At 38.7% G+C, this 25,049-nt stretch overlaps 1 protein-coding gene across 3 annotated transcripts in view; it reads right to left on the bottom strand.

Moving 5' to 3' along the window:
- The window catches only part of OXR1 (oxidation resistance 1), a 395,731-nt gene that overhangs the window by 63,212 nt on the left and 307,470 nt on the right, over nt 1-25,049 (bottom strand). For 2 of the 3 annotated variants that reach the window (XM_065903644.1, XM_065903645.1), the window contains exon 3: nt 3,442-3,524. In XM_065903644.1, coding sequence (XP_065759716.1) covers nt 3,442-3,524 — 83 coding nt within the window. Of the gene's footprint in view, nt 1-3,441; nt 3,525-21,272; nt 21,608-25,049 lie in introns of those variants that run through there. The other variant, XM_065903646.1, reaches the window with a different exon arrangement.

Genomic DNA, 25,049 nt, shown 5'->3' with positions numbered 1-25,049 from the left:
CAGAGTACACTTATGAATTTAGGATTTTAGGAAGGGAAATAACTAGAGTTAAATTTCAAGAAAGGATGATATTAATAGGGTATTTTGAATTAGACTGTAATAGACTTTGAAAAATCAGGAAAAGTAGATATGAATGTGGGGGGGCTAAAAATAGCCAACAAATATATACTTTCCTTTTAAGGTTTGTAAAACCAAACTGATGCCAAAGACATGAATTAATATAGTTCTGCTCCCTTCTGGGCAAACTTTCTCATCTATGCAATGAGATGGTATGTCATTTACTTTATTGAGATTATGTAAAAGCTCTCTGTAAACCAATTTTACTTTGCTGTAACATCTGAAAATTTATAAAGTTACTTTCTTTCATATGAATTAATGTACATTTCATCTTCACTACTGTTACTAATTGGGGTAATGCAGTAATTAAGAAAAACCCACCAAAATAAAGCAATAAAGTTACGTGGCTGAGAGGCATCTTAGATTTGTGCCAACAGGTCTAGGATTAATGAGACAAGAGAATCAATGCAGAAAAACCAATATAATACTACAGCAATAGATCATCTTTAAAGTAATAAAAGTGTAAAGAAAGAGATTAAGGTGTGAGATTTTCAAATAAGACTCAAGAGAATATAGGAATGGATTGAATGTGGTGGTAATACAGTAGCAGTTGTAGAATGTCACAGGTGTGAATGTTAATGAGCAACTGATGCTAAATCCAAAAATGCCAACCTGGATGAACAACAGATTAATGGTAAATGAAATAAAAAACTAGGCACTGGGCAAGGATGAAGAAAGAATTGGTAAAATTTTCTATAGTTTGTTAAATATGAAGTTAGTAGTAAGAAATGCAAGCATCCAGAAAGGTAGAAATAGAAAAAAGTTTGGGTCTCACTTCAGATAGTAAAGTTCTTAAGATTTTTGATTAATAGAATGGAAATGGAAAAGTGAAAAGATACAAGGGACCACTCACATTTGGAATCAACAAGAGCAGAACAACCAGCGAAACAGGTGTAAGATACAGTATCCTGAGAGATTTGTTCCAGCAGTCCCACAGATATAAAAATCCACAGGTGCTCAAATCCCTTACATAAAATGGCACAGTATTTGCATATAGCCTACACATGTCCTTCATATACATTAAATCATCTCTAGGTTACTTCTAATACTAATACAGTGTAAGTAAACAGTGGCCAGTAAGGGAAATTCAAGTTTTGCTTTTTGGAACTTTCTGGAATTTTATTCCCCAAAATATTTCGATCCATGGTTGGCTGAATCTGTGGATGCAGAACCCAAGGATAAAAAGGGTGAATTGTAACTGCAAATTTCAATTAACCTTTTCTCCAAAATAACGGTTCTCAATTTAAATTCAATTTGCAACGAATAACACAAGTTTTATTGAATTACGAGAAAAAAAATCGGTAAGCTCTTGAATTTAAAACCAACTGAAATTTCATAATTCTTCACAACCGCGTGATTACATATGCAGACAATGAAATGCCTCATGCTACAGTCTTATGCCTTAATGAAACATCAAATTACACTCCTTAAGAGTTTACTGTCTGAATTTACATTTTTAGTTTCTCAATCAGGCAGAGAAGGTATGAGCACATTCAAGTTTATAATACGTTTGAGAGAAGATTCTTTTGATAATAGTAAATACATTTCTACCCTAAATTCAAGACTCAAGCGAAGATTGGAAGGCTTTGTGATGACACAAATGTATAAACTATTTTCTTTTAATACAGCTATAACAACATATTAGACAAACTATATAGTTAAAATAACTGCTTTATAACATGTTAACATTATCTAACAACATTTACATTTAATCAAATAAGCAGCATACCACAGATTAGATTTCTCACTTTAGTTCTCCATAGTAACCAGAAATATGAAATGCTGACTAAGGACATTTTTGAGAGTCATTTCTAGAACACAGAAACTTAGCTATATACCAGTGCAAATAATCAAATGAGAGAGGTTATTCTAGAAAATTAATATCAATTTGCTTTTTCCATATTCTGTCATTCTCATTATCATTATCATTGCTGGGAATACAATGAAGATCGAATTTTAAAAAAAGTAAGTGCTTCCCTAAAAGCTCAATCTAATAAAAATTATTGCAGCACAGAAACTTTAACTCCCAGTAAACTATTATTTTATTAAACTTTCTAGAATAATTACCTTCATATCACACTTAATAAAATTTGTCTTTAAGAAAAAAAAATTCTAAATACAATTAAAAACTGAAGTATCATTGTTAGTAAAAGTTATTGACAGTGAAGTACAGATTTTTAATATAAGGCAATTAGGAACCCTTAATTCCAGAAAAATAAACGACCCAATCAAAAAATAGGCCAAAGAACTAAACAGACATTTCTCCAAAGAAGACATACAGATGGCTAACAAACACATGAAAAGATGCTCAACATCACTCATTATCAGAGAAATGCAAATCAAAACCACAATGAGGTACCATTACACGCCAGTCAGGATGGCTGCTATCCAATAGTCTACAAGCAATAAATGCTGGAGAGGGTGTGGAGAAATGGGAACCCTCTTACACTGTTGGTGGGAATGCAAACTAGTACAGCCGCTATGGAGAACAGTGTGGAGATTTCTTAAAAAACTGGAAATAGAACTGCCATATGACCCAGCAATCCCACTTCTGGGCATACACACCGAGGAAACCAGATCTGAAAGAGACACGTGCACCCCAATGTTCATCGCAGCACTGTTTATAATAGCCAGGACATGGAAGCAACCTAGATGCCCATCAGCAGACGAATGGATAAGGAAGCTGTGGTACATATACACCATGGAATATTACTCAGCTGTTAAAAAGAATTCATTTGAATCAGTTCTAATGAGATGGATGAAACTGGAGCCCATTATACAAAGTGAAGTAAGCCAGAAAGATAAAGACCAATACAGTATACTAACACATATATATGGAATTTAGAAAGATGGTAATGATAACCCTGTATGCAAAACAGAAAAAGAGACACAGATGTACGGAACAGACTCTTGAACTCTGTGAGAGAAGGCGAGGGTGGGATGTTTCGAGAGAACAGCATCGAAACATATATATTATATAGGATGAAACAGATCACCAGCCCAGGTTGAATGCATGAGACAAGTGCTCAGGCCTGGTGCACTGGGAAGACTCAGAGGGATCGGGTAGAGAGAGAGGTGGGAGGAGGGATCGGGATGGGGAATACATGTAAATCCATGGCTGATTCATGTCAATGTATGACAAAACCACTACAATATTGTAAAGTAATTAGCCTCCAACTAATAAAAATAAATGGAAAAAAAAAAAGAAAAAATAAATAAATAAGTAAATAAAGCTCTATTGGACCAGAAACGAAAAACAAACAAACAAAGAATACCTCCAATAAGACAAACAGAAATCAACTTTTTCCAAAACAAATAACTTACAGTATATTCAATAGTCCCTTTGGGTTTCTGGAAAGACATTCTTCTCCCATCTTTTTTGTCTAGGGTCTTCTTTTGGCCAGTATCTGGAAAAAAAGGTGATGCAAAATTCTATTAAATTATTTTCCTTTTCAGAGTAAATTAAGGACAGCTAAATAGAGCTGAGGGAGCAGATATTTACAGATTCACCAGGAATATAGCTTGCAACCTAGGAGTCTCTGCTCTAAAATACAACCAAGCATCAATGTCCTTCCTTCCCTACTAGGTTTACAAACTGACCGGTATGAAGCACGACAATAACTGGAAGTCAATTCAAAACCTAAGGAAGGAAGGAGACAAGATGGCAGAGAAGCAGGTGGACACGGAGCACATCTCTCTCCATGGCTATATCAGGAACACAGAAGATCAGATGCAAAAGATCATGTGGAGCACGAGCTGAGGGTGGCATGAGTCCCTGACCACCGGAAAGGAATATACAGAGCCACACAAAACTCAGTAGGATGAAGGAAGAAAGGAGAAAAGAGGAGGAGAGTGAGCAGGGTCAGACGTGCACCCAGCAGGTGGGGAAGCTGAAGCAGGGGTGAGATCCCCGCATGTGGGGCAATCAGTTGGGACCCAGGGGAAGCATTCAAAACTGCTGGAGAGTGAAGCAGCTGATATGCTGACAGTCTGAATAGAGTGAGACCCACACAGACAATCGGGATGTGGCCCTACATACCCCGGACAGGAACGCAAGTCCAACAGAACGTGTGGTGACTGGGAGCTGGAGTGTAGGGACTGGAGAGCAATCCCATGGCGAGGACTGCTTTTGACTTCAGAGAGACGGCCAGAGGAGACAGGAGAGAAGATATGGCTGCAGGGAATGCTTCTGAAGGAAAGCTTGGAAGCCATGGAGGCAGGGCACTACTGCTGAGTCACATGCAGGGTGTGGAGTCATCACTTAAAAACTTGGACTAAAACTACCATATACCCCAGAAATCCCACTATTGGGCATATACCCAGAGAAAACCATGATTCTAAAAGACACATGCACCCCAGTGTTCACAGGAGCACTATTTACAATAGCCAGGACATGAAACCAACCTAGATGTCCATCGACATAGGAATGGATAAAGAAGTTGTGGTACATATAAACAATGGACTATTACTCAGTCATATAAAGGAACGAATCTGAGTTAGTTCTAGTGAGGTAAATGAACCTGGAACCTGTTGTACAGAGTGAAGTCAGAAAGAAAAAAACAAATATTGCATATTAACACATATATATGGAATTTAGAAAAACGTTACTGATGTAACATTTGTAGGGCAGCAATTTGTAGGGCAGAGATAGAGACTCACTGGATGCATTACGACAAATAAAGCTAGTGGAGGTGATGGAATTCCAGCTTAGGTACTTAAAGTCCTAAAAGATGATGCTGTTGAAGTGCTGCACTCAATATGCCAGCAAATGCGGAAACTCAGCAGTGGCCACAGGACTGGAAAAGGTCAGTTTTCATTCCAATCCCAGAGAAAGGCAATGCCAAAGAATGCTCAAACTACAGTACAATTGTACTCATTTCAAATGAGAGCAAGGTAATGCTCAAAATCCTTCAAGCTAGGCTTACAACAGTATATGAAACAAGAACTTTCAGATGTACAAGCTAGATTTAGAAAAGGCAGAGGAACCAGAGATCAAATGGCCAACATCCCCTGAATCAGAGAAAAAGCAAAGGGATTCCCCAAAAAAAGATCTCTGCTTCACCGACTATGCAAAAGCCTTTGATTGTGTGGATCACAACAAACTGAAAAATTCTTCAAGAGATAGGAATACCTGACCTGCCTCCTGAGAAACCTGTATTCAGGACAAGAAGCAACAGTTAGAACCTGACATGGAACAACAGACTGGTTCCAAATTGGGAAAGGAGTATGTCAAGGCTGTATATCATCATCCTGCTTATTTAACTTATATGCAGAGTACATCATGCTAAATGCTGGGGTGAACGACTCACAAGTTGGATTCAAGATTGTTGGGAGAAATATCTACAACTTCAGCTATGCAAATGATATCATTCTAACGGCAGAAAGTGAAAAGGAACTAAAGTTTCTTGATGAAGGTGAAAGAGGAGAGTGAAAAGTTGGTTTAAAACTCAAAATTCAAAAAACTAAGATCATGGCATCTGGTCCTGTCACTTCATGGCAAATAGATAAAGTGGAAGCAGTGACAGATTTTATTTCCTTGGGCTCCAAAATCACTGAGGACGGTGACTGTAGCCATGAAATTAAAAGACGCTTGTTCCTTGGAAGGAAAGCTATGACAAACCTAGACAGCATATTAAAAAGCAGAGGCACCAACTTTGCTGACAAAGGTCCATATAGTTAAAGCTATAGTTTTCCCAGTAGTCATGTATGAATGTGAGAATTGGACCACAAGAAGGCTAAGAGTGGAAAAAATTGATGCTTTCAAATTGTGGTACTGGAGAGGACTCATGAGAGTCCTTTGGACAGTAAGGAGATCAAACCAGTCAATCCTAAAGGAAATCAACCCTGAAAACTCACTGGAAGGACTGGTGCTGAAGCTGAAGCTCCAATCTTTGGTCACCTGATGTGAAGAGTTGACAAATTGGAAAAGACTCTCATGCTGGGAAAGATCGACGGCAAGAGAAGGGAGTGGCATAGGATGAGATGGTCGGATGGCATCACTGATTCAATGGACATGAGTTTGAGCAAACTCTGGGAGATAGGGAAGGACAGGGAAGCCTGGCATGCTGCAGTTTATGGATTTGCAAAGAGTTGCGATGGGACTTAGCAACAGAACACCAATAAAGACAATAGAGAACAGACTTGTGACATAGTGGCGAAAGGAGAGGGTGGATGAATTGAGAGAGTAGCATGGAAACATACATATTAGCACATGTAAACAGACAGCCACTGGCAATTTGCTGTATGATGCAGGGAGCTCAGTTGGGTGCTCTCTGACAACCCAGAGGGGCAGGATGTGGTGGGAGGCGGGAGGAAGGTTTAAGAGGGAGGGAACATATGTATACCTATGGCTGATTCATGCTGATGTATGGCGGAAACCATCGCAATACTGCAAAGCAATCATGCTCCAATTAAAAAAATAAATTGCAGAAACGTAACTGTCAGTTGAAAGGAAGTTATTAAAAAGTAAATTAAGGACTTAAAATTTATTAATTTATTAAAAGTAAATTAAGTTATTAAAAAGTAAATTAAATATATTTCAACACATCTAGTTCTATTATAATAAACTATATTTGAAGATTTATTATTATTATTATTAACCAAACCAAGTTTGAAGCATGTAACATTAATCTTCACAGAGGAAAACATCTCTAGTTCTAATACAATCATAGTTAAAGATAAAATCTTCACTATGGAGTTATATTAAACTACTGTATTCTTTATACATACTAGGAAGTAGATTAAGATATGCTTTCATATATAAACATACTTTTTATGCACTCCTTTTCAGACAGAGTGCCAACTATTTGTCACTTGCTTATCAAGATATTTCATTTGAACACATCATTACCACCAAGCTTATAGTATCTGTTTTAAATTCTGTATTAGTGTTAGCTTTCTCATCTGTACTTCATGTAACAAAGATTGCACAGAACTGATAAAATATCACTCCTATCTAAACAATTTTAAATAAAATAAATGTCTAAAAAACTAAAAAACTCAAAACTGAATAAGATCATAAACATAACAAGATGTTATATTTATGCTCAATTTTTACAAGACTGAAATAGTAATTTGCAAAGAAAAATTAGTTCTACCTAAGCCTAAGGAATTTGGAAAATATCTTCCTCTTTGCTCTTCCTCCATCCAATCTTAACTGATATTTTGACTATACTAGAGTTTGTTTATATGTATCTAATTAGCTCAGTTGGGTAAACAGTTCTAATAAAGCATTAACAATGATAAAAATAATAAAATTTGAATCTCAGGAAAACCCAGTTAGCTCTACAGTACTTAAAAAGGCTGTCCTAAAAGCTTCCTGATTACCCAGGTTAAGGCAGACCTCTACTACCAGTCACACAGTGTCTTTGTTTTCTTCACAGTACCTGGCACAGTTTTAAGTTTCTTTTTAAATCTCTTCCACTAAACTGTAACCTATAAAACACCCTACTTAGTTCCACAATGACTCCTCAGTGCCTAACAAAGAGCCTAACACATAGCAAGCATCAAATTTGAATGAAATAATGTTGTGAAGCTATGGCTTAAACTGTACCTAGAACTGCCACAATTCTTACAGTCATGTTGTTTTTTAAAGAAAAGTGGACAAAGAAGAAAAATATATCCTGTTTGGCTGTAGAAAAAGAGGTGTTTTCCTAAAGTTATGGTGGGAATGAAAAATGGTATAATTCTTAGGGAAAGACAGCATTTTTTCTTTTCACTATATTCCAATTTTTCTCCATTAAACAGCATATATTTAAGTGTGTTTTTTGTGATAAAACATTAAAGCTATTTTAAAATACATTTAAAAAATTAATTCCTTTCCTCTATCTCATAAACAGGACAGAGAGCCAAAAACACTTTCCTCATTTTGCAATTTAAAAGCAATGCAAAATATAATTTCAGATTACTTTTAACTAATAATATATATCCTTTCATTGATTTCAGGAGTAAATGATAGCCTGCACTTGCTTTGTATAGTAGTATTTTTTTAACCTGTGAAAGAGTTCATTAAAGGTCTAAAACAAAGTGTTAGTCGCTCTGTCATGTCCGATTCTTTGTGACTCAAGGGACTGTAGTCCACGAGGCTCCCCTCTCCATTGAATTCTCCAGGCAAGAATACTAGAATGGGTAGCCATTCCCTTCTCCAGGGGATCTTCCCGACCCAGGGATCAAACCTGGGTCTACTTCACTGCAGGCAGATTCTCTACTCTCTGAGCCACCAATTATATCGTTTTCAAAAGTTCACCATGGAGTGCAGTTCAGAGAAAGAAAACTAATATATCAGCTTTCCACAGTTTAAAGTTTGAAACAAATTGAAAGCACTCAATTTAATAATTTAAAATTATAATAACATATTGCAATAATTCTTTTAAGTTCTAAAATGATTTTAATAACCATTATTAAAACATGTATTAATAAAATATAAGTACCAGAGCACAATGAAATACACTAATCATTCTCTTCTATCAATACAGAAATATAATCACAATATTGGAGAGTTGAAAGTGATCACAGTGGTTACATGGCCCCGTTTCCTATTTATTAACTTTATACTACCTTTTTAAAGACAGTTGCCAGTAAATATGAATCTGGATTGGAAGTATGGAAAAGAGAGGTCCCATTTCTCTTCCTCACAAAATTATTAGTATGACAGTTTAGAAATGCATAGATATTTATGATTTGAAAATCAAAACAATAGATCAAGTGCCTAGCATATGCCAGGGCTTCCATGATAGCTCAGTCGGTAAAGAATCCACCTGCAATGCAGGGGACTGGGTTTGATTCCTGGGTTGGGAAGATCTGCTGGAGAAGGGATAGGCTACCCACTTCAGTATTCTAGCATGTGCCAGGCACTGCTCTAAATACTCTTCATTTACTATCTTACCTATTCGTCAACCTTATAAAGAGGGTATCACTTTTACTTCCATTTTACAATGAGAAAACCAAGGCACAATTTTGGTTATCACAATGGGATACTACACCGCCAAACACTGTGTGCTAAAATGCACATAACTGTCCCCCCACAAGAGAACAATCTGTCACAAGATGTCAACCCTGCGCAAGTTGAGAAACCATGCAGTATACCCTAATAGTAAGCATGACTTATAGAAGGTGCTCAATAAATATCAAAGGAATAAATGAATATATAATACTTTCCCCTGAGACACAATTATCTGGTATGGTGCAAAAAGCAGGGGAGTTAGATTTTACTCTACATTATGAGAAGCAGAAGCTTAATGTATGCAACCTAAGAAATTCCCATCTAGACTGTATTCTATAAGTTTTGATACATGATACACTGTATTTTAATAATTTCACCCAAAATATTCCACGATGTCTACCCTAATTTCTCCATTTGCTATTTTAAGAATATTGCTTAATTTGCTAATCTATGACAATTAAAAATTTTCATCTTTTGGTCAGTGATTTCTAACCATACTGTGGTAAAAGAAAATACTCTTAAATAGTTAAAACCTGTAAAATTCATTAAAACTTGCTTTACAATCATGCATAAATTTAGTAAATGCTCCATATACATGTGCTTGGAAAGAATATGTATTCTATACAGAAGGGTAGTGCTATACGTATGTGTGTGTGCATGCATGTGTGGATATGCATGCACACACCCACACACAAACACCTATCCCCATATCCCTGAAATCAAATTTGCTGACTGTGTTCAAATCTTCTGTATACATATTGGTTTGTTTCTGCACACTTTTTCTTTAAATTACTGATAGAGGTTGTTAAAATCTCCCACTATGATTGTGGGTTATTCAGTTCCTCTGATGTTTCTTTACTTTGCTTTCTATAGTTTGAGACTTTTGAGACCATGATATTAGGTTCATAAAAAATAAAAACTATTGTATCTTTCTGTTAAGTTGAATCTTTTCTTAGAATATTTTTAGACTTAAAGTTTGATATACTTTCAAACAATTATGTTAGTGGTCATATCATAGATTATAACCTAAATTGTTAATTTTCAGTCTAATATTTACTAGTACTTTTATCTTCCTTCTGGTCAATGTAAGGCTGTAAAAAACTGTGTGATCCTACCAAGACTTATATGCAATTGTTAATGCATATTTTGATTACATATATATATATTCAAAAATACTCTAAGACATTATTTTTCTAGACAGTCAACATTCATTCAGTTCTTCCCTCATATTTACCATTTTTACTGCAACTCTGGGTAATTTTGCAGGGGATGGATTCTTAGTTGGTAGGTATTTTCCTCTGTTATTTAGTTTCCACTGTTTCTTTAGAGAAATCAACTGTCAATCTTATTCTTACAGTACTGACTACTTGTTCTAAATGCTTTTAAAGTTTTTCATCTTTGGTGAGATTTGTTGATTCCACTTGGGGCTTCGGAGAAGGAAATGGCAACCCACTCCAGTATTCCTGCCTGAAGAATCCCATGGACAGAGAAGACTGGTAGGCTATACAGTTACATACAACTGAAGCGACTTAGCACACATGCAGTTGGGGTTTGTAGTGATGCTTCTTCAATCTGTGAATTTCATCATTCTTTGCATTTTCAGTCATTATTCTCTTAAATAATACTTCTGCCTTCATTCTCTCTCTCCTTTCCTTTGGGGACTCAAATGTACACATACTAGAACTTCTAATTATATCTTGTATTAAACTTATTCCCACCTTTATTTTCCATCCCTCTCCCCTATTCTGGATATTGTCTTCTGATCTATTTTTCAATTCACTAAGTCTTTCTCCTGTGGTGGCCGATTTGCTATTAAATTCATCTACAAAGGTCCTAATTAGGAAATTATTTTTAATTCTGGAATATCCATTTTTCTTTTTTATAGTTTGAATCTCTACAAAACTCGCAATCAGCTCAAAATTCTCAACACAGCTATTTTAAATCCAATAACTGCAAGATACAGGGTTCCTGTGGGTCTATTTCTATTCTCTCATTTCTTATATCTTACCAGGTGCCTAATTTTATTTTGTGTACTGTATATTAAATACAAAAAACTGTCTATAGACAGAATTTGACACACAGAAAGCTGAAATTTTCTAGAAAGGATTAATGCTTGCTTCTGCCAAACATTTGAGGACACTAGCAACACCAAATCTTATTATTGCAGTTACAGGAATGATGATTTAAAGCCAAGTTACCATCCTATGAGTTTTCCTCTATTCCTACAGCATTTTGGGGGTCCTAAGTAAGAGTAGTTCATTCCTCTGCTGTGGTAGGTCTTGTACTGTGTCCCTGTTCCCTTATACCAACAGGCTGCCAACAGCAACTCTTAATCTCTGAGCTGCTGTTTCTGGAATTAATACTTCCCCTGGGGAAAAAAGCAATCCCAAATTGGAGCTGCTCGTCCTTCAGGCTCTGCCCTCACTCAGATCCTAATCTAGTTCTATCAATCAGTTTTCTGATATCCCCAATAAAATTTGTTTTGCTTTGGCCCAGCTATTTATTTACTTACAACAGAAGTATAGGTGATTTATAATGTTGTGCTAGTTTCTCATATATAGCAAAGTGATTCAGTTATACATATATATACATATTCTTTTCCATTATGGTTTATTATAGAACCATAATTTGTCATAATTTGTCCCTCTCCACACCCCTTTCCCTTTGGTAACCATAAATTTTCTATGTCTGTGAATCTGTTTCTGTCTCGTAAATTAGTTCAGTTGTGTCATATTTTAGATTCCACATTTAAGTGATATCATATGGTATTTGGCTTTCTCTGACTTACTACACTTAGTATGATGATCTCTAGGTCCATCCATGTGGCTGCAAATGGCATTATTTAATTCTCTTTTATGAGTAGTATTCCACTGTGTATATATACCACAACTTCATTCATTCATCTGTCAGTGGACATTTCAGTAGCTTCCATGTCTTGGTTATTGTAAATAGTGCTGCAGTGAACAACGAGGTGCACGTATCCTTTTGAACCATGTTTTTCTCTGGATATATTCTCAGGAGTGGGATTGCTGAATAATAAAGTAACTCTATTTTCAGTTTTCTAAGGAATCTCATACTGTTTCCCATAATGGCTCTAACAATTTACATTTCCACCAACAGTGTAGGAGTTCCTTTTTCTCCACAAATCCCCCGGGACTTATTAATTGTAGACTTTTTAATGGTTGGTCCAGTTTTTTCAATTGTTTTTAGCAGGATAGTCTGAATTATCTAGCTTGCTGTCAGTCCCAGACTGAGAGGTCCAAAGAGATTTTTAAGCAGAATTGACAAAGCAGTATCAGACCTTTAAATTAAAAATAATTTTGGTAATAGAATGGGGAAGGCAAACTAGAATAAAGCAAGCCTGAAAAACCAACGATGAATCCTGTATGAAGTCTCATTTTAATATATTAAAAGACTCCTAATATAACTGAAAATTGTAATTTTGGCTGTAGTTACTAATACAAATTTGATGATTTGAAAATATTGAGCTGGGAGTCAATATTTTCATACGATAATACAGATTTTAAACTTTGAAAATATCTTCTAAACTAAGAAAGATACACTGAGAATTGCTTTTCTAATTAACTGATTCCATCTATAAGTTAGTTAAGTTGCTCAGTCGTGTCCGACTCTTTGCAACCCCATGGATGGTAGCCCACCAGGCTCCTCCGTCCATGGGATTCTCCAGGCAAGAATACTGGAGTGGGTTGCCATTTCCTTCTCCGGAGGATGTTCCCAACCCAGGGATCGAACCCAAGTCTCCCACATTGCAGGTAGATGCTTTAACCTCTGAGCCACCAGGGAAGCCCTACCGTGCAGTAGTATAGGAAACTATGCCTATGTTTTCAACCTTTCACTTGCTACTGACTCCTTATCCACAATCAAAACAAACAAAAAAATTTTTTAAATCGTTCAGTTTTCCTTCAACTTTGTACCCATCCTGCTCTAGATACCAGCCTTTCTGCTTCTTTTCATAGTTGAACTTTCAGAAATAAGAGTCTACTCTTACTGTCTTTACTCCATCAAGAGATTCCACAATATACTGCAATGGTTTCTGTCTTCCCAGTTCCCTAAACCTGAAAAGGAGACCAAACTAAGGGAAAAATCAGATGAGCTTTGTCTATTTTATTTTATTTGCTCTTTATGAAGCACCAAACTAAGACCTTAATGCTCACCTTTCCTTTAATTTGGTAACATCTCAAGTCCCTTGGTCTCGAACACATTTGCTGTTCGTATTTAATGCTCCTTTCCTCTACCTAGTCAAGGAGTTTTTGTGTGTGGCCCACTTCTTATGTGAAAAGTTTCATGATACAGAATGCTACTGTTGTTATTTAGTTGTGTCTGATTCTTTTGCGACCCCATGGACTGGAGCCCACCAGGCTCCTCTGTTCATGGGATTTCTCAGGCAAGAATACTGGAGCAGGTTGCCATTCCTTCTCCAGGGATATTCCAGACCCAGGAATTGAACCCCCATCTCCTGCATTGCAGGTGGATTCTTCACTGCTGAGCCACTGGGGAACTTCCATATAGAGTGCTAACAGAGCCTTGCTATTTAAAATTATGTTCTAAGGATCAGCAGCACTGGCATCACCTGGGAGCTTACTGTGAACACAGAATCTCAGATTTCATTCCAGAACTACTGATTTACATTGGCATGCACAATAAATTTGAGAAGCACTGTTAATAGAGCTTTTGAAAGGATCAAGCTTGCAGACTGAGTTACTGACAGAAGAAACAGGCTTCTTTACAACTTCCCACTCATGACAGTAACACTAGCATCTTCAAACGTCTGTCAAACGTTTAATATTAAACGTTGTTTAATAGTTTAAACGTTGTTTAATAGTCATTGTGATAGATTACTACCGTTACTAAATATCCATCCTGTATCTCCCTGGGGAGGAAAAGAAAATACACTGTACCATCCCACTGATGTCAGACATGAATAGAAACCATAAGTCTTTTGGGCAGAAGTGTTAAGATTTAACATTATACTTCTTAGCTCTTTTTTCCTTCTATCTTAAGACCAGGGCTGTTCCATATAGTGGCTACTCCCTAAAAGGCTATTACACATACACATACCTGTGCACACACATCTAGTCATTCCTGTTTCTGCTCCTCGTTAAATTACAGTGCTTGGAAAAGATAATTTCTTCAGGAACTCATACACAAGGAGCAAATCACCGACTAGGGGAAAAAGAAAACAGCCTGGCTTGCTTAAGACACAAGAATGAGATTATACCAAGGGTATCAAAATAAAAACTCTAGGAATGATCAAAGGATCTAACAGGGAGTACTGAACAATTATGTAGTGGGAAAAATTGCAAACATAATGTAATAAATACCGGGAACTGGAGAGAAGAAATATGGGACATGAAATGTTCAAATCACCTAAGAGTTAAACAAACCTCACCTAAAACTGAAACAAGAATGAATAATACCAACCTCTCAATATTTTTGCAAATTCTGCTTAACTTTAGACACACTATTTAGGAAATACTTTCTTAACGCAAATAAATATTATCTTTTAGTCACTCTTTCCTTCTAATCATCCATTCATCATTTTATACGTAAATATACATAGAACTGGAGAAGCAACCCACTCCAGTATTCTTGCCTAGAGAACTGCATGGACAGAGGAGCCTGGTGAGCCACAGTCCATGGGGTCCCAAAGAGTTGGATATCACTGAGCAACTAACACACACACATACATAAAACAGATCTGAACAATAACATCTACCCTAAAATTAATAATATCACTAGATACTGGATTAGAGGTAGCTTTTAAACTTTAATTTTTGTTACGTATGACTTCATAGTTAGCACGCATCAGTTTTACCAAAGTTTAGAATCTAGCACCCACCCCTCAGTTAAGACAAATCATCAGATAACTGCATATCTGAATTAATTGTTTTGGCCCTATATGGAATTGCTTTTTACAGTCTTGCATTTTGTTGTTAGAACACTAAACTACATTAAGTAATGCTGTTAAAAAAAAAAAAAACAACTTTTTGAAATTAGAACCTGTATTTACTATAAAGATGATGAGGATATTTTTTGCTATGTTAAGAGTTGCGTGAGGATTTTTTCTGTTTATTCTATCAGGAAAAGTCATGTTTCTTTTACCTAAGCAACAGGTTTATCTTTACCTTAGTGACACTGTGATTTATGGCTGATCACATTTCCCTTTTTTCTCTGATTGCTAGAAATCAAAGGCAAAATTTGGGCCTTTCTCTAATACATTAATCTGACCTTAAAATACGCCCCTTTTTGTATGAATATTCATTCATTCAACAAAATGTATTGAGTCTCAACGTAAGTTTGCTGGTGGCCATCTAGGGAGTTTTTATGCACAGAAGATTATTTGCAATTACTTTACTTTTTAAGTAATGTTTTATTTATTGAAGTGCAAATATAAAAATTGAGTTTTCTCTTAAGTCTTTAACTATGTCAGTGTATTATATTTACAAAACTAGTAAATTTTAACATACTTTCTAAGATGCTATCAATAGTTAATCAACTCAGAAAACAAACTAGATATCCTTAAATAATCCCATTTATAAACTAGAGTAATTAAATTCTCTCATCTATACTAAAAGGCACTTATAAATCTACTATATTTTATTGTAAACACTTTAATTGCCTCTATAACAAGAAAACCTTTCTAAACTCTTTTAACTCTAGTAAATACATTACAATGAAGTTTTAAATATAATGAAAAGTTCTCTTTGGTATTCATTTTCAATTAGATTCTTAGACTAATTTACATGCATTCTAACAGGCCTAATTCTCTGAAATATAACAAATAAAGACCAAACATATTAATTATTTCTAAGCGTAATACAAAATACTAAGTATTTAACAAATTTAATCATTTCTATACTTACTTCTGACCTTAACATGAACAAATCTTAATGTACCCACTAAAAAAAGCAGAGATTCTCAAAGTGTGGTCCCCAAATTAGCAACATCAGCATTACTTGAGTTGCTGTTGGAAATGCAAACTATGGGGCCTGGCTCAGAAGTATTGAATCAGAAACTCTAGAGGAGGGGTCCGACATTTTCAATAAGCCTTTGGGTGATGCTGAGGCACACTGAAGTTTGAGACTTATTGCTTTATTGTAGCCTGAAATACTCAGAGGCAGTTCTGTCCAAAAACACAGGTAAGTCTTGAATTCAGCCATCCTGTGAGATGAGCAGCAATTTCTAAAATGGGCAGATCTACTTTACTCGTGAGAACCAATGGAATAAGGGAACACTGTCATGACTTCAAACTTCATCAGAGTTACTATCAGAGCAGACTGAGGCTGTTTATCTAGAAGAGATTCTTTCCCCACCTCACACCTTAGGAAATGAGACTAAGACTGCAGACATTTAGGATTATCCTCTCCCATGAATGACCAGTACTCTTAATTAACAGTTACCCTAACAACTGGGCTTCCTTGGTGGCTCAGATGGTAAAGAGCCTGTCTGCAATGCAGGAGACCTGGGTTCGAGACCTGGGTTGGGAGGAACCCCTGGAGAAGGAAATAGCAGCTCACTCCAGCAGTCTTGCTTGGAAAATCCCATGGACAGAGGAGGCTGGTAGGCTACAGTCCATGGGGTACCAATGTGTCGGATACAACTGAGTGACTTCACTTTCTAATAATTGGTACTACAAATCCTTTACAGGCATTTGGTCTTCCCTGGGTTCAAGCTAAACTATTATCTAACTCTTTCAGACAATCTGCATCTCAATTTCCCAACCTGAAATGTATCAAAATTTTCTTACATCTTCCTTGGAGTTTGTATTTTCAGCTCAGCCATTTAATATTTTTCTGATTCTAAAGAAATTTCAATGACAATCCATCTTATCCTCTATCTAAATTGTTTTAACAACAAATGAGAGAATCTTGCATTCTGCTCAAGCTTTTTTCTTGTCTGACCTAACTCTTAGAAAGATAACACTCAAATGGATTTTGTCTCTCTCATTTCTCTGCCTGGCCAAGTTTCTTAATCAGGAAAATGGGTTAATAATAGTACTTAGCTTATTAGGATTAAGCAAAAATATTTGCTAGTAGCTACCCCATATAAAGTGTTCTTAGCTGCTCTAATTGTCATTTTCTCAAAAGATAGTTTATTAATAAATGATAAAAGTAAATGAAAAGAAACTTTAAATATGAGTTCAGATGTACATATTTAAAGTATACTGTCACCAAATGGGACAACAGAGTTGCCATAACAGGGAAGTTTATGATAAAAACTATATTACAATTAAGTTGGAACTCTAAATATTTATATTTAGAGCCCCACTGTTCACCGGGTTCTCAAGACAAGAACGTTAAGGTGGTTTGTCATTCCCTTCGCCAGCGCACCACGTTTTGTCAGAATTCTTCACTATGACCTGTCCGTCTTGGGCGGCCTTACATAGCATGGCTCATGGTTTCATTTAGCTATACAAGGCTGTGATCCGTGTGATCATTTGGGTTAGTTTTCTGTGACTGTGGTTTTCTTTCTGTCTGCCCTCTGATGAATGAGGATAAGAAGCTTGTGTGAGCTTCTTATGGGAGGCACTGGCAGTGGGGAAAACGGGGTCTTGCTCTGGTGGGCAGGGCCATGCTCATTAAATATTTAATTTTCTGCTGACGTGTGGGGCTGGGCTCCCTCCCAGCAGTTTGGCCTGAGGTGACCCAATCTTGGAGTTTGCAAACCCTATGGTAGGCTACAGGCTCCAGGGCAGGGGTAACGGTGACCTCCTCCAAGAGGACTTAGGCAAGCACACCACGCCTCCCAGGACTGCAGCTGTCAGTGCCCCTGGCCCCAAGGCAGGCCCCTGTCAGCCCACGCCTCAGCCAGGCTCCCAAGCACTCACAGGCAAGTCTGGCTCAGTCTCTTGGGGGGTCACTGCCTTTTTCTCCTGGGCTCTGGTGCACATAAGGTTTTGTTTGTGCCCTCCAAAAGTCTCTGTTTCCCCAGTCCTGTGAAAGTTCTGTAATCAAATTCCACGGACCTTCCAAACCAGATTCCCTGAATATTCATTGGAAGGATTGACGCTGAAGCTAAAGCTCCAATACTCTGGCCACCTAATACAAAGAGGTGACTCACTGGAAAAGATCCTGATGCTGGGAAAGACTGAGGGCAGAAGAAGGGGGTGACAGAGGATGAGACGGTTAGATAGCATCATCGACTCAATGCACATGAGTGTGAGCCAACTCCAGGAGACAGACAGTAAAGGACAGGGAAGCCTGGTGTGCTGCAGTCTGCAGGGTCACAGAGCTGGAGACGACTAAGCAACTGAACAACAACTAAACACTAAAAAAAATTTTCTTTTACTTACTTATAACTAGGTGATCTAGTAAACTGACTAGAGTGATGCCTCCAGACATGAGCTACGCTCAAGGCCTAAAAAGTTTTTTTGAATCATAAAATAATTTACTCTTTGCTTATGTGCATGCTAAGTCACCTCAGTAGTGTTCGACTCTTTGCAGTCCTATAGACTGCAGCTTGCCAGGCTCCTCTGTCCATGGGGATTCTCCAGGCAAGAATACTGGAGTGGGTTGCCATGCCCTCCTCCAGGAGATCTTCCCAATGCAGGGATCGAACCCATGCTTCCTGCAGCTCCTGTACTGCAGGCTGATTCTTTACCACTAAGCCAACAGGAAAGTCCAATTTTCTCTTTTAGCAGGAACAAAAATGGTGTCATACGGTGTTTTCTTTGTAATTGTTATTACCTACAGCAATGGTGCGATAAGCTCCTTAATGTGTCTAAGTCCCAATTACGGTTTTCCATAGAGGGGACTATAATGTTGGAGTCAGCAAACACTATAAACTCTTAAGACCAAAAGCAGACACCTTGGAGAGGAGAAAGACATTAGTAACAGTAATAGTCAGGTAAGTGGTCTGTTCACACAAAGAGTAAAATCAGAAACAGATGACCAAAGTTCTATTAGGCCCATCCTTCAATGGTAAAACTATTTTACCATCATCATTACTGAACATGAAATGGTGACGGATAAGGTCACTAACAACAAATGGAGTCCTGGAATGCAGCCAATCTCCAAGTGTGGAAGTGTCTGCACAAGATATACTGCTACAACACAAAGGATACTTCAAAGAACTGAAGGAAGAGTAACGAACAACAGAGAACTTAAGCAGCTGCTATAAAAATCTAAAATAAGGGTAGTCACAAGCAAAAAGAGTCGAGGAAATCCTTAAAACAGACTAACAGATACTCATTCCAAAGAACACAAACGCAAGGAAAATCCTATAGCCAAAGCCAAAAAAATAGAGCTCTCATTTTAAGCAAAGGTTGAACTAAAAATTAATGAAGAACCATTTACTTTTTACCTGCATACATACATGTTGCCTCTCAAAGAAATTTAGAAAGCTGTACTTATTCAAGAACCGGAGGGGGCGATCAAATTATTGCTGGAACACTCATTTCTTGAACTATCTTCAGAAGTCTGTAGGCATAACTGTATAGACTTACAATGTTTTTAACCCCAAATGCTACTTTGTAGCTTTACTTCCCAACATGTTCACTAATCCTGCTCCAAATGAAAAAAAGAGCACTGGAGTTGATAACCTTTTAGCCCATCTAAGCAACCTCATTTACAAATAAGAAAATATAGGCCCAAAGAGCAAGTAATTTTCACAAACTCTTTCAGCAAGTTAATGGTAGGAAGTACCTACCCACCTGACTGTGGCCAGAACTGTGACATCACACGGTCTCTCTAACGTGTATCAGAGACTAGGGGGCACCACGAATATTAAAGACTGGGCCATGAGTACACAAGCCAGCTTCACCAGAAGAGGACTTTGTATAATACTCTGAAGCTGCAACTCTGAAAGAGAGTCTGATACATTAAGAGCAGTGTGCTCAATAAATGTCTCTGAATCAATGAATCAGATGTATATGTTTGGGCTTATTTATAAAAATATTCACCATATCCTTTCCTGGTTAAGTTACCCCACATATTCTTCATCTGCCTAGAGGCTGGTCACATTTCAATTGTTTTCAATAAGTCAACTGAGGTCTTACACACACAAACAAATCTTTTATCCAAATGCTTTAAAGTTCCAGGCCTCATCCCTGGTCCACCTTTAAGAGGATTCTGCACCTGGTTAATGTTCTTCAAAGCAGAAACCAAGTACATACCCTTTCGTTTTTCTCATTTCATCAACAGGAGATGTGAAGAAAAGATTTTATGTCAAGTGAAGAAAAGTTAACAAAAGGGACCATGCTAAAAATTACATTTTAATATTTAAGTTTCTTCAAAGCTTAAACTACACTTACAGAGATCAACAGATGTCCTCATTGGTTCACTGCTTTAAAATAAATCGTAGGAAAAAAAAAATAAATAAATCGTAGGATGTGGGGGTGTGGATAAATTTTATATTCTCTGTACTTTTCTCTATTTCCTAAACACTCTAATGCTCACATAACTTACTCTCATAATACCAAAATGCGTATCAGAGCAGATAACAAGAATAAAACATGACCACGAGAGGTCTAACGAAGCCAACGACATTGAAGAAGTTACCATATGCATGAAGCCAATACCGCTTCAGCAAGGGCTTTAAAAAATTTCATAAGATATCAGTACCATGTCATTACGATTGCTTTCTTTTTTTTTAAGAATAGTACAACTCCACTATGACGAAAGAAAACACGACAGGAGGTAGAGATGACAACTGAGAAATTTGTTACGTTCTGCTTTCAAAATACACGATACACCATACACTGGGTTCCTGTGTACGTTACGCATTTTCTTTTTCAAAGTCGTATCAAGTAAGCGTTGATGTAAATTCTCATAAATGTCAAATAAAAACAATGACCCAGCCCCAACCCAAGCCAGACAAGGCGTTCTTAACGATCCCCTGGGAGGAAAAACGCGAGCGTCATAACTGATTCAATATTCACCTCCCAGTGGGAGGGAAAAACTTCAGAACTCCTACCCTTGAAACAGTTGGCGCGGTAAAGAAAGTCGGGTCCCGGTGCAGAAAAGCAGGAAGAGCGGGGCAGGAAGAGACGCGACGCAGCCCCGAAGAGGTCTTCCGCCCCCAGCGCAGAGCGAGCGCTCGGCCTCCTCGCCCCCCGCCCCGGCCCCGGCACACTTGCCAACGCTGGCCCGGCCCGCGCCCCCTCGCGCGGCGCCCACCCCGCCGCCGTTCCCCGCTACCCCCCTGTCCTCAGCCCGGGTCGGCCGCGCGGGACGCGAAGGAAGGCTGGGCTCACCGGGTCCCTCCGGGCTGGACGGCGCCGGGGGCCGGTGGGGCGGGGACCCGCACCCGGGGTCCCCCTGGGCGGGCTCCCTCAGGTAATCCTCGAAGCGCACCTGACGGGCTTCGCCGCCACCCCCGAAGCCCCACAGGCGGTTGGCTGTGCCCCGCAGAAGGCGCCCGCTCTTCCCCGTGAACGTGGTCAGGTAGTCCATCCTGCCACGGGGGGCAGGAGCCCTGGAGGAGACCGACGGTTTCTGCCGCGACGGCCGCCACTCGGTGCGCGCCCGTCCGCGCGTCCGACCCGATAGCGGGGGCGGCGGCGGCTCCTCACGCCTCCGGGGAGGCGGGCATGGGGGAGGGGACGGCCGCCGCTCGGCCCGGGGCGACCATCAGGGAACCCTGCGGCGGGGGAGTAGGAGCGGAACGAAAGTTTTTGAAAAGTTTTTGCCGTTGCTTCCCAACGCCGATTCAGGGCCAAACTTAGCTTGGAAAGTAGACACATACTTCCTGGCACAGAGGCCGCGGCGAAAAGCGGCGGCCTTTTAGCAAGCCCACTGGGGCCTGTCCGCTCCGCCCCCCCCGGGCCTGGCCCCAATGGAGCGGCCCGCCCCGCCCCGCCCTGCCCCGCCCCTCCCCGGCCCGACCCGACCGGACTTTCAGGCCGCTGGGCGAGAGCTGGGGAGGGCGTTTCCCGACCCGAGGGCCGAAGGGACGTCGGGGTGGCCCTGCGGAGGCTTTGCTGGTTTTTGCGCAAAGCTTGGGGCCTGGGAGGGCAGCGTCCAAAAGTTTCTGTCCGTCAAGAAGTTTCAGTGAGTTCATGTGTGTTGGGGGAGGGGCACGAATCCACAGGAAACTTTGCAGTTTGAAATTTGGGGGAGGGAGGCCGAGTGGGTGAGAGGAAGGAGAGGTTAGTTTTAAGGTCGTAGTTAACACAAAACAGCCCAGGTTAAGATCTTCCTAAGGAAGCATTATTGAGACCATCTTCGTAAAATAAAGCATCAATCGTCACGCTCGAAGTTCACTGTGGCATTAGGAACTGATGCTAAAGAGTTTGACATTCCATGACTGGTCCTGTAAGACAAGGTAATTAGGGCTTTAATGTGCATCTTTATCCTTTAAGGAAAGAAAGAGCAGTGACATTTGACGGGCATTTAGTACCCAATTTTGTCTCCTGTGAGAGCTGGTTATTCTCTTCCTTTTACGTCTGTTTGAAGGATCTTTAACGAAGTGGGCTTCCCAGGTGGCGCTAGTGGTAAAGAACCCGCCTGCTAATGCAGGAGACAAAAGAGAAGTAGGTTTGATCCCCTGAAAGAGGGCAGGGCAACTCACTCTAGCCTTCTTGCCTGGAAAATCGCATGGACAGAGGAGTCTGGTGGGCTACACATAGTCCATAGGGTTGCAAAGAGTCGGACACGACTGAAGCCACTTGGGAGACATCGCTCTTATTTTTTCCCATGCATTAAATAAAGCTTTCTTGAAATTACCAATTTATTAATGTATTTGAAGAAAGGGCTTGAATTAGAAAGTTGGAGAGCTAATCATACCAAAAAATGGAGTCCAGAAAACACCTTTCAGAAACTTACGCGTTTTGCCAAAACTATTGAAGATTATCCTCCGAGCCGCACACCCCTGCCCCCTTCTCAATTATTTGACTGGTCTTTTTCTTACTGTCACCATTTTCAGCCTAATAGGTTGAACAGACTGCACCATTCTAACATCAGCATCACTTCTATGCTTGGTTAAATGGACAGAATGTCTGGGATATACCGCAGAGTGTAATTCAGAGTTTCTGAGTAAGGACCCAGGCATGTGAATATCCAGCAACCATCCATGTGTTCAGATGTGGTGCTAGGGAAAGCAATGCTCTGAACTTCCTTCTCTGTACCTCCTAGGAACACATCTGGTAGGGCAGTAAGTGGCTCCCAGTTTTTCTGAAATTTCCATTTGATAAGGAAGCACGAAGTTTAGCACCACTTCCAAGATCTTAGGCTGAGTAAGCTTTAAAACTTGAATTTCAGTGACTTAAGTCTAATCCTGATTAGCTAAACTGAAATTATTTTATTTTTCTAAAATACATATTACATCTTCACATTTGCCATTATTTTGTGATAATCATATGCAAATCAGTGATTGAGTTTTTTATACCTGATTAAATCTGCACTTTTATCTCTAACCTTAGCAAGAACCTGTACTCTACCAGTTCAAACACTGGTTTACAAGCAGTTAACTTGTTTTTTTTTTTTCCTGCTTCGGTTTCATAGAAACCTAGAGCTCCGGATAAAAACTTTGATGATTAAGTGCTTTACAGGTTTTTATTTAAACTCAGCCAAGCCCTAATGTCTCTAAAATCCATCTATTCATTTCATCAGCTTTCCTTTTTAATTCTTCACATTTGTTGTCTGAGCTGTCACTATTCTCCTGAAGTTACCAAAGTCATTACTCAAACATGTTACTTGGTCTTCTATATGACTCAAAATAATAGGCCATGAAATATAAACACTCTCACTTTTCTTCCCCTTTTCTTTGTAATCTACAGCAAGCTCATCTCCATACATTGCCTCAGAAGGAAGGAAGTCCTTGCTCTTGTCCATGCCTTTCCTTCTCTAAATTAATTCCTGACCTTAGTCTGTTATTGTCTATGACTTGCCAGCCTTATTATTCGTTTGTGCTTTACTATTTTTTCTCTCTTCACTCTGGTTCCATCCTCCTTATCCTACCTGTATAATCCACAAATATTCCTCTCATGCTTTAAAAAAAAAACACCAAAAAATGGCCTTCCTTATATATCATGCCTGACTCCTCCAGCAACCCTTTGCCTTATTTTTAAAGTAACTTTACTGGCATATGATTTTACAAACCATATAATTCATCTGTTAAAAGTGTACACTTCACTGGTTGTTAGTATATTTAGACAGTTGTTAAACCATCCCAAATCTAATTTTTGAGTATTTCTATCATGGACACAACTTAGTGATTGAACAACACCAAAAATCACCTCCCAAAGAAACTTCTTATCCTTTGTAGTACTCTCCATTCTCACCACAGGCATAGACAACTAATCTACTTTCTGTCTCAATGGATTTGCCTTTTATAAACATTTCACATGAACTGAATCATACAATAGGTGGTCTTTGGTGTTTGACTTCTTTCGATTAGCCTAATGTTTCTGAGGCTTATTCATGTTGTAACATGCATTAGTAAGTCATTTCTTTTCATTGCCAAATAATATAGGAATAGATATTTATTTATAAGTTGATGGACATTTGGATTATTCCCACTTTTTAGCTATTATGAGTAATGTTGCTGTGAACATCTATGTGTAAATTTTTTTGTGGACATATATTCTCATTTCTCTCTATACCTGAGGTTGAATTGCTGGATTTTTTTTTTAATATAGTCTAAGTTTAAGGTATACAATGTGATAATTTGATAGGAGTATATATAGTAAATATTGCAAAATGATTACCACAGTAGGGTTAATTAACATTTCCATAAACTCATATAATTCCCTTCTTGGTATAGTTGCTAGGAGAACATTTAAGAGTTACCCTCTTAGCAGCTCTCTTCAACTATGTAGTACAATATTGTTAACTATGGTCACCATGTTATATGTTAGATCCCTCACAAGTTATTCAACTTAAAATTGGAAATGTAGGGGCTTCCCTGGTGGCTCAGTGGTAAAGAAATCTGCCTGCCAATGCAGGAGACAACGGGTTCAATTCCTGGTCTGGGAAGATCCCACAGGCCTCGGAGCAACTAAGCCCCTGCACCACAATTATTGAGCCTGTGC

Source organism: Muntiacus reevesi, chromosome 12 (assembly GCF_963930625.1).
Source record: "Muntiacus reevesi chromosome 12, mMunRee1.1, whole genome shotgun sequence".
Classification (NCBI taxonomy): domain Eukaryota; kingdom Metazoa; phylum Chordata; class Mammalia; order Artiodactyla; family Cervidae; genus Muntiacus; species Muntiacus reevesi.
The sequence above is the reverse complement of the archived record's forward strand: the minus strand, read 5'-3'. Positions and strand labels throughout refer to the sequence as shown.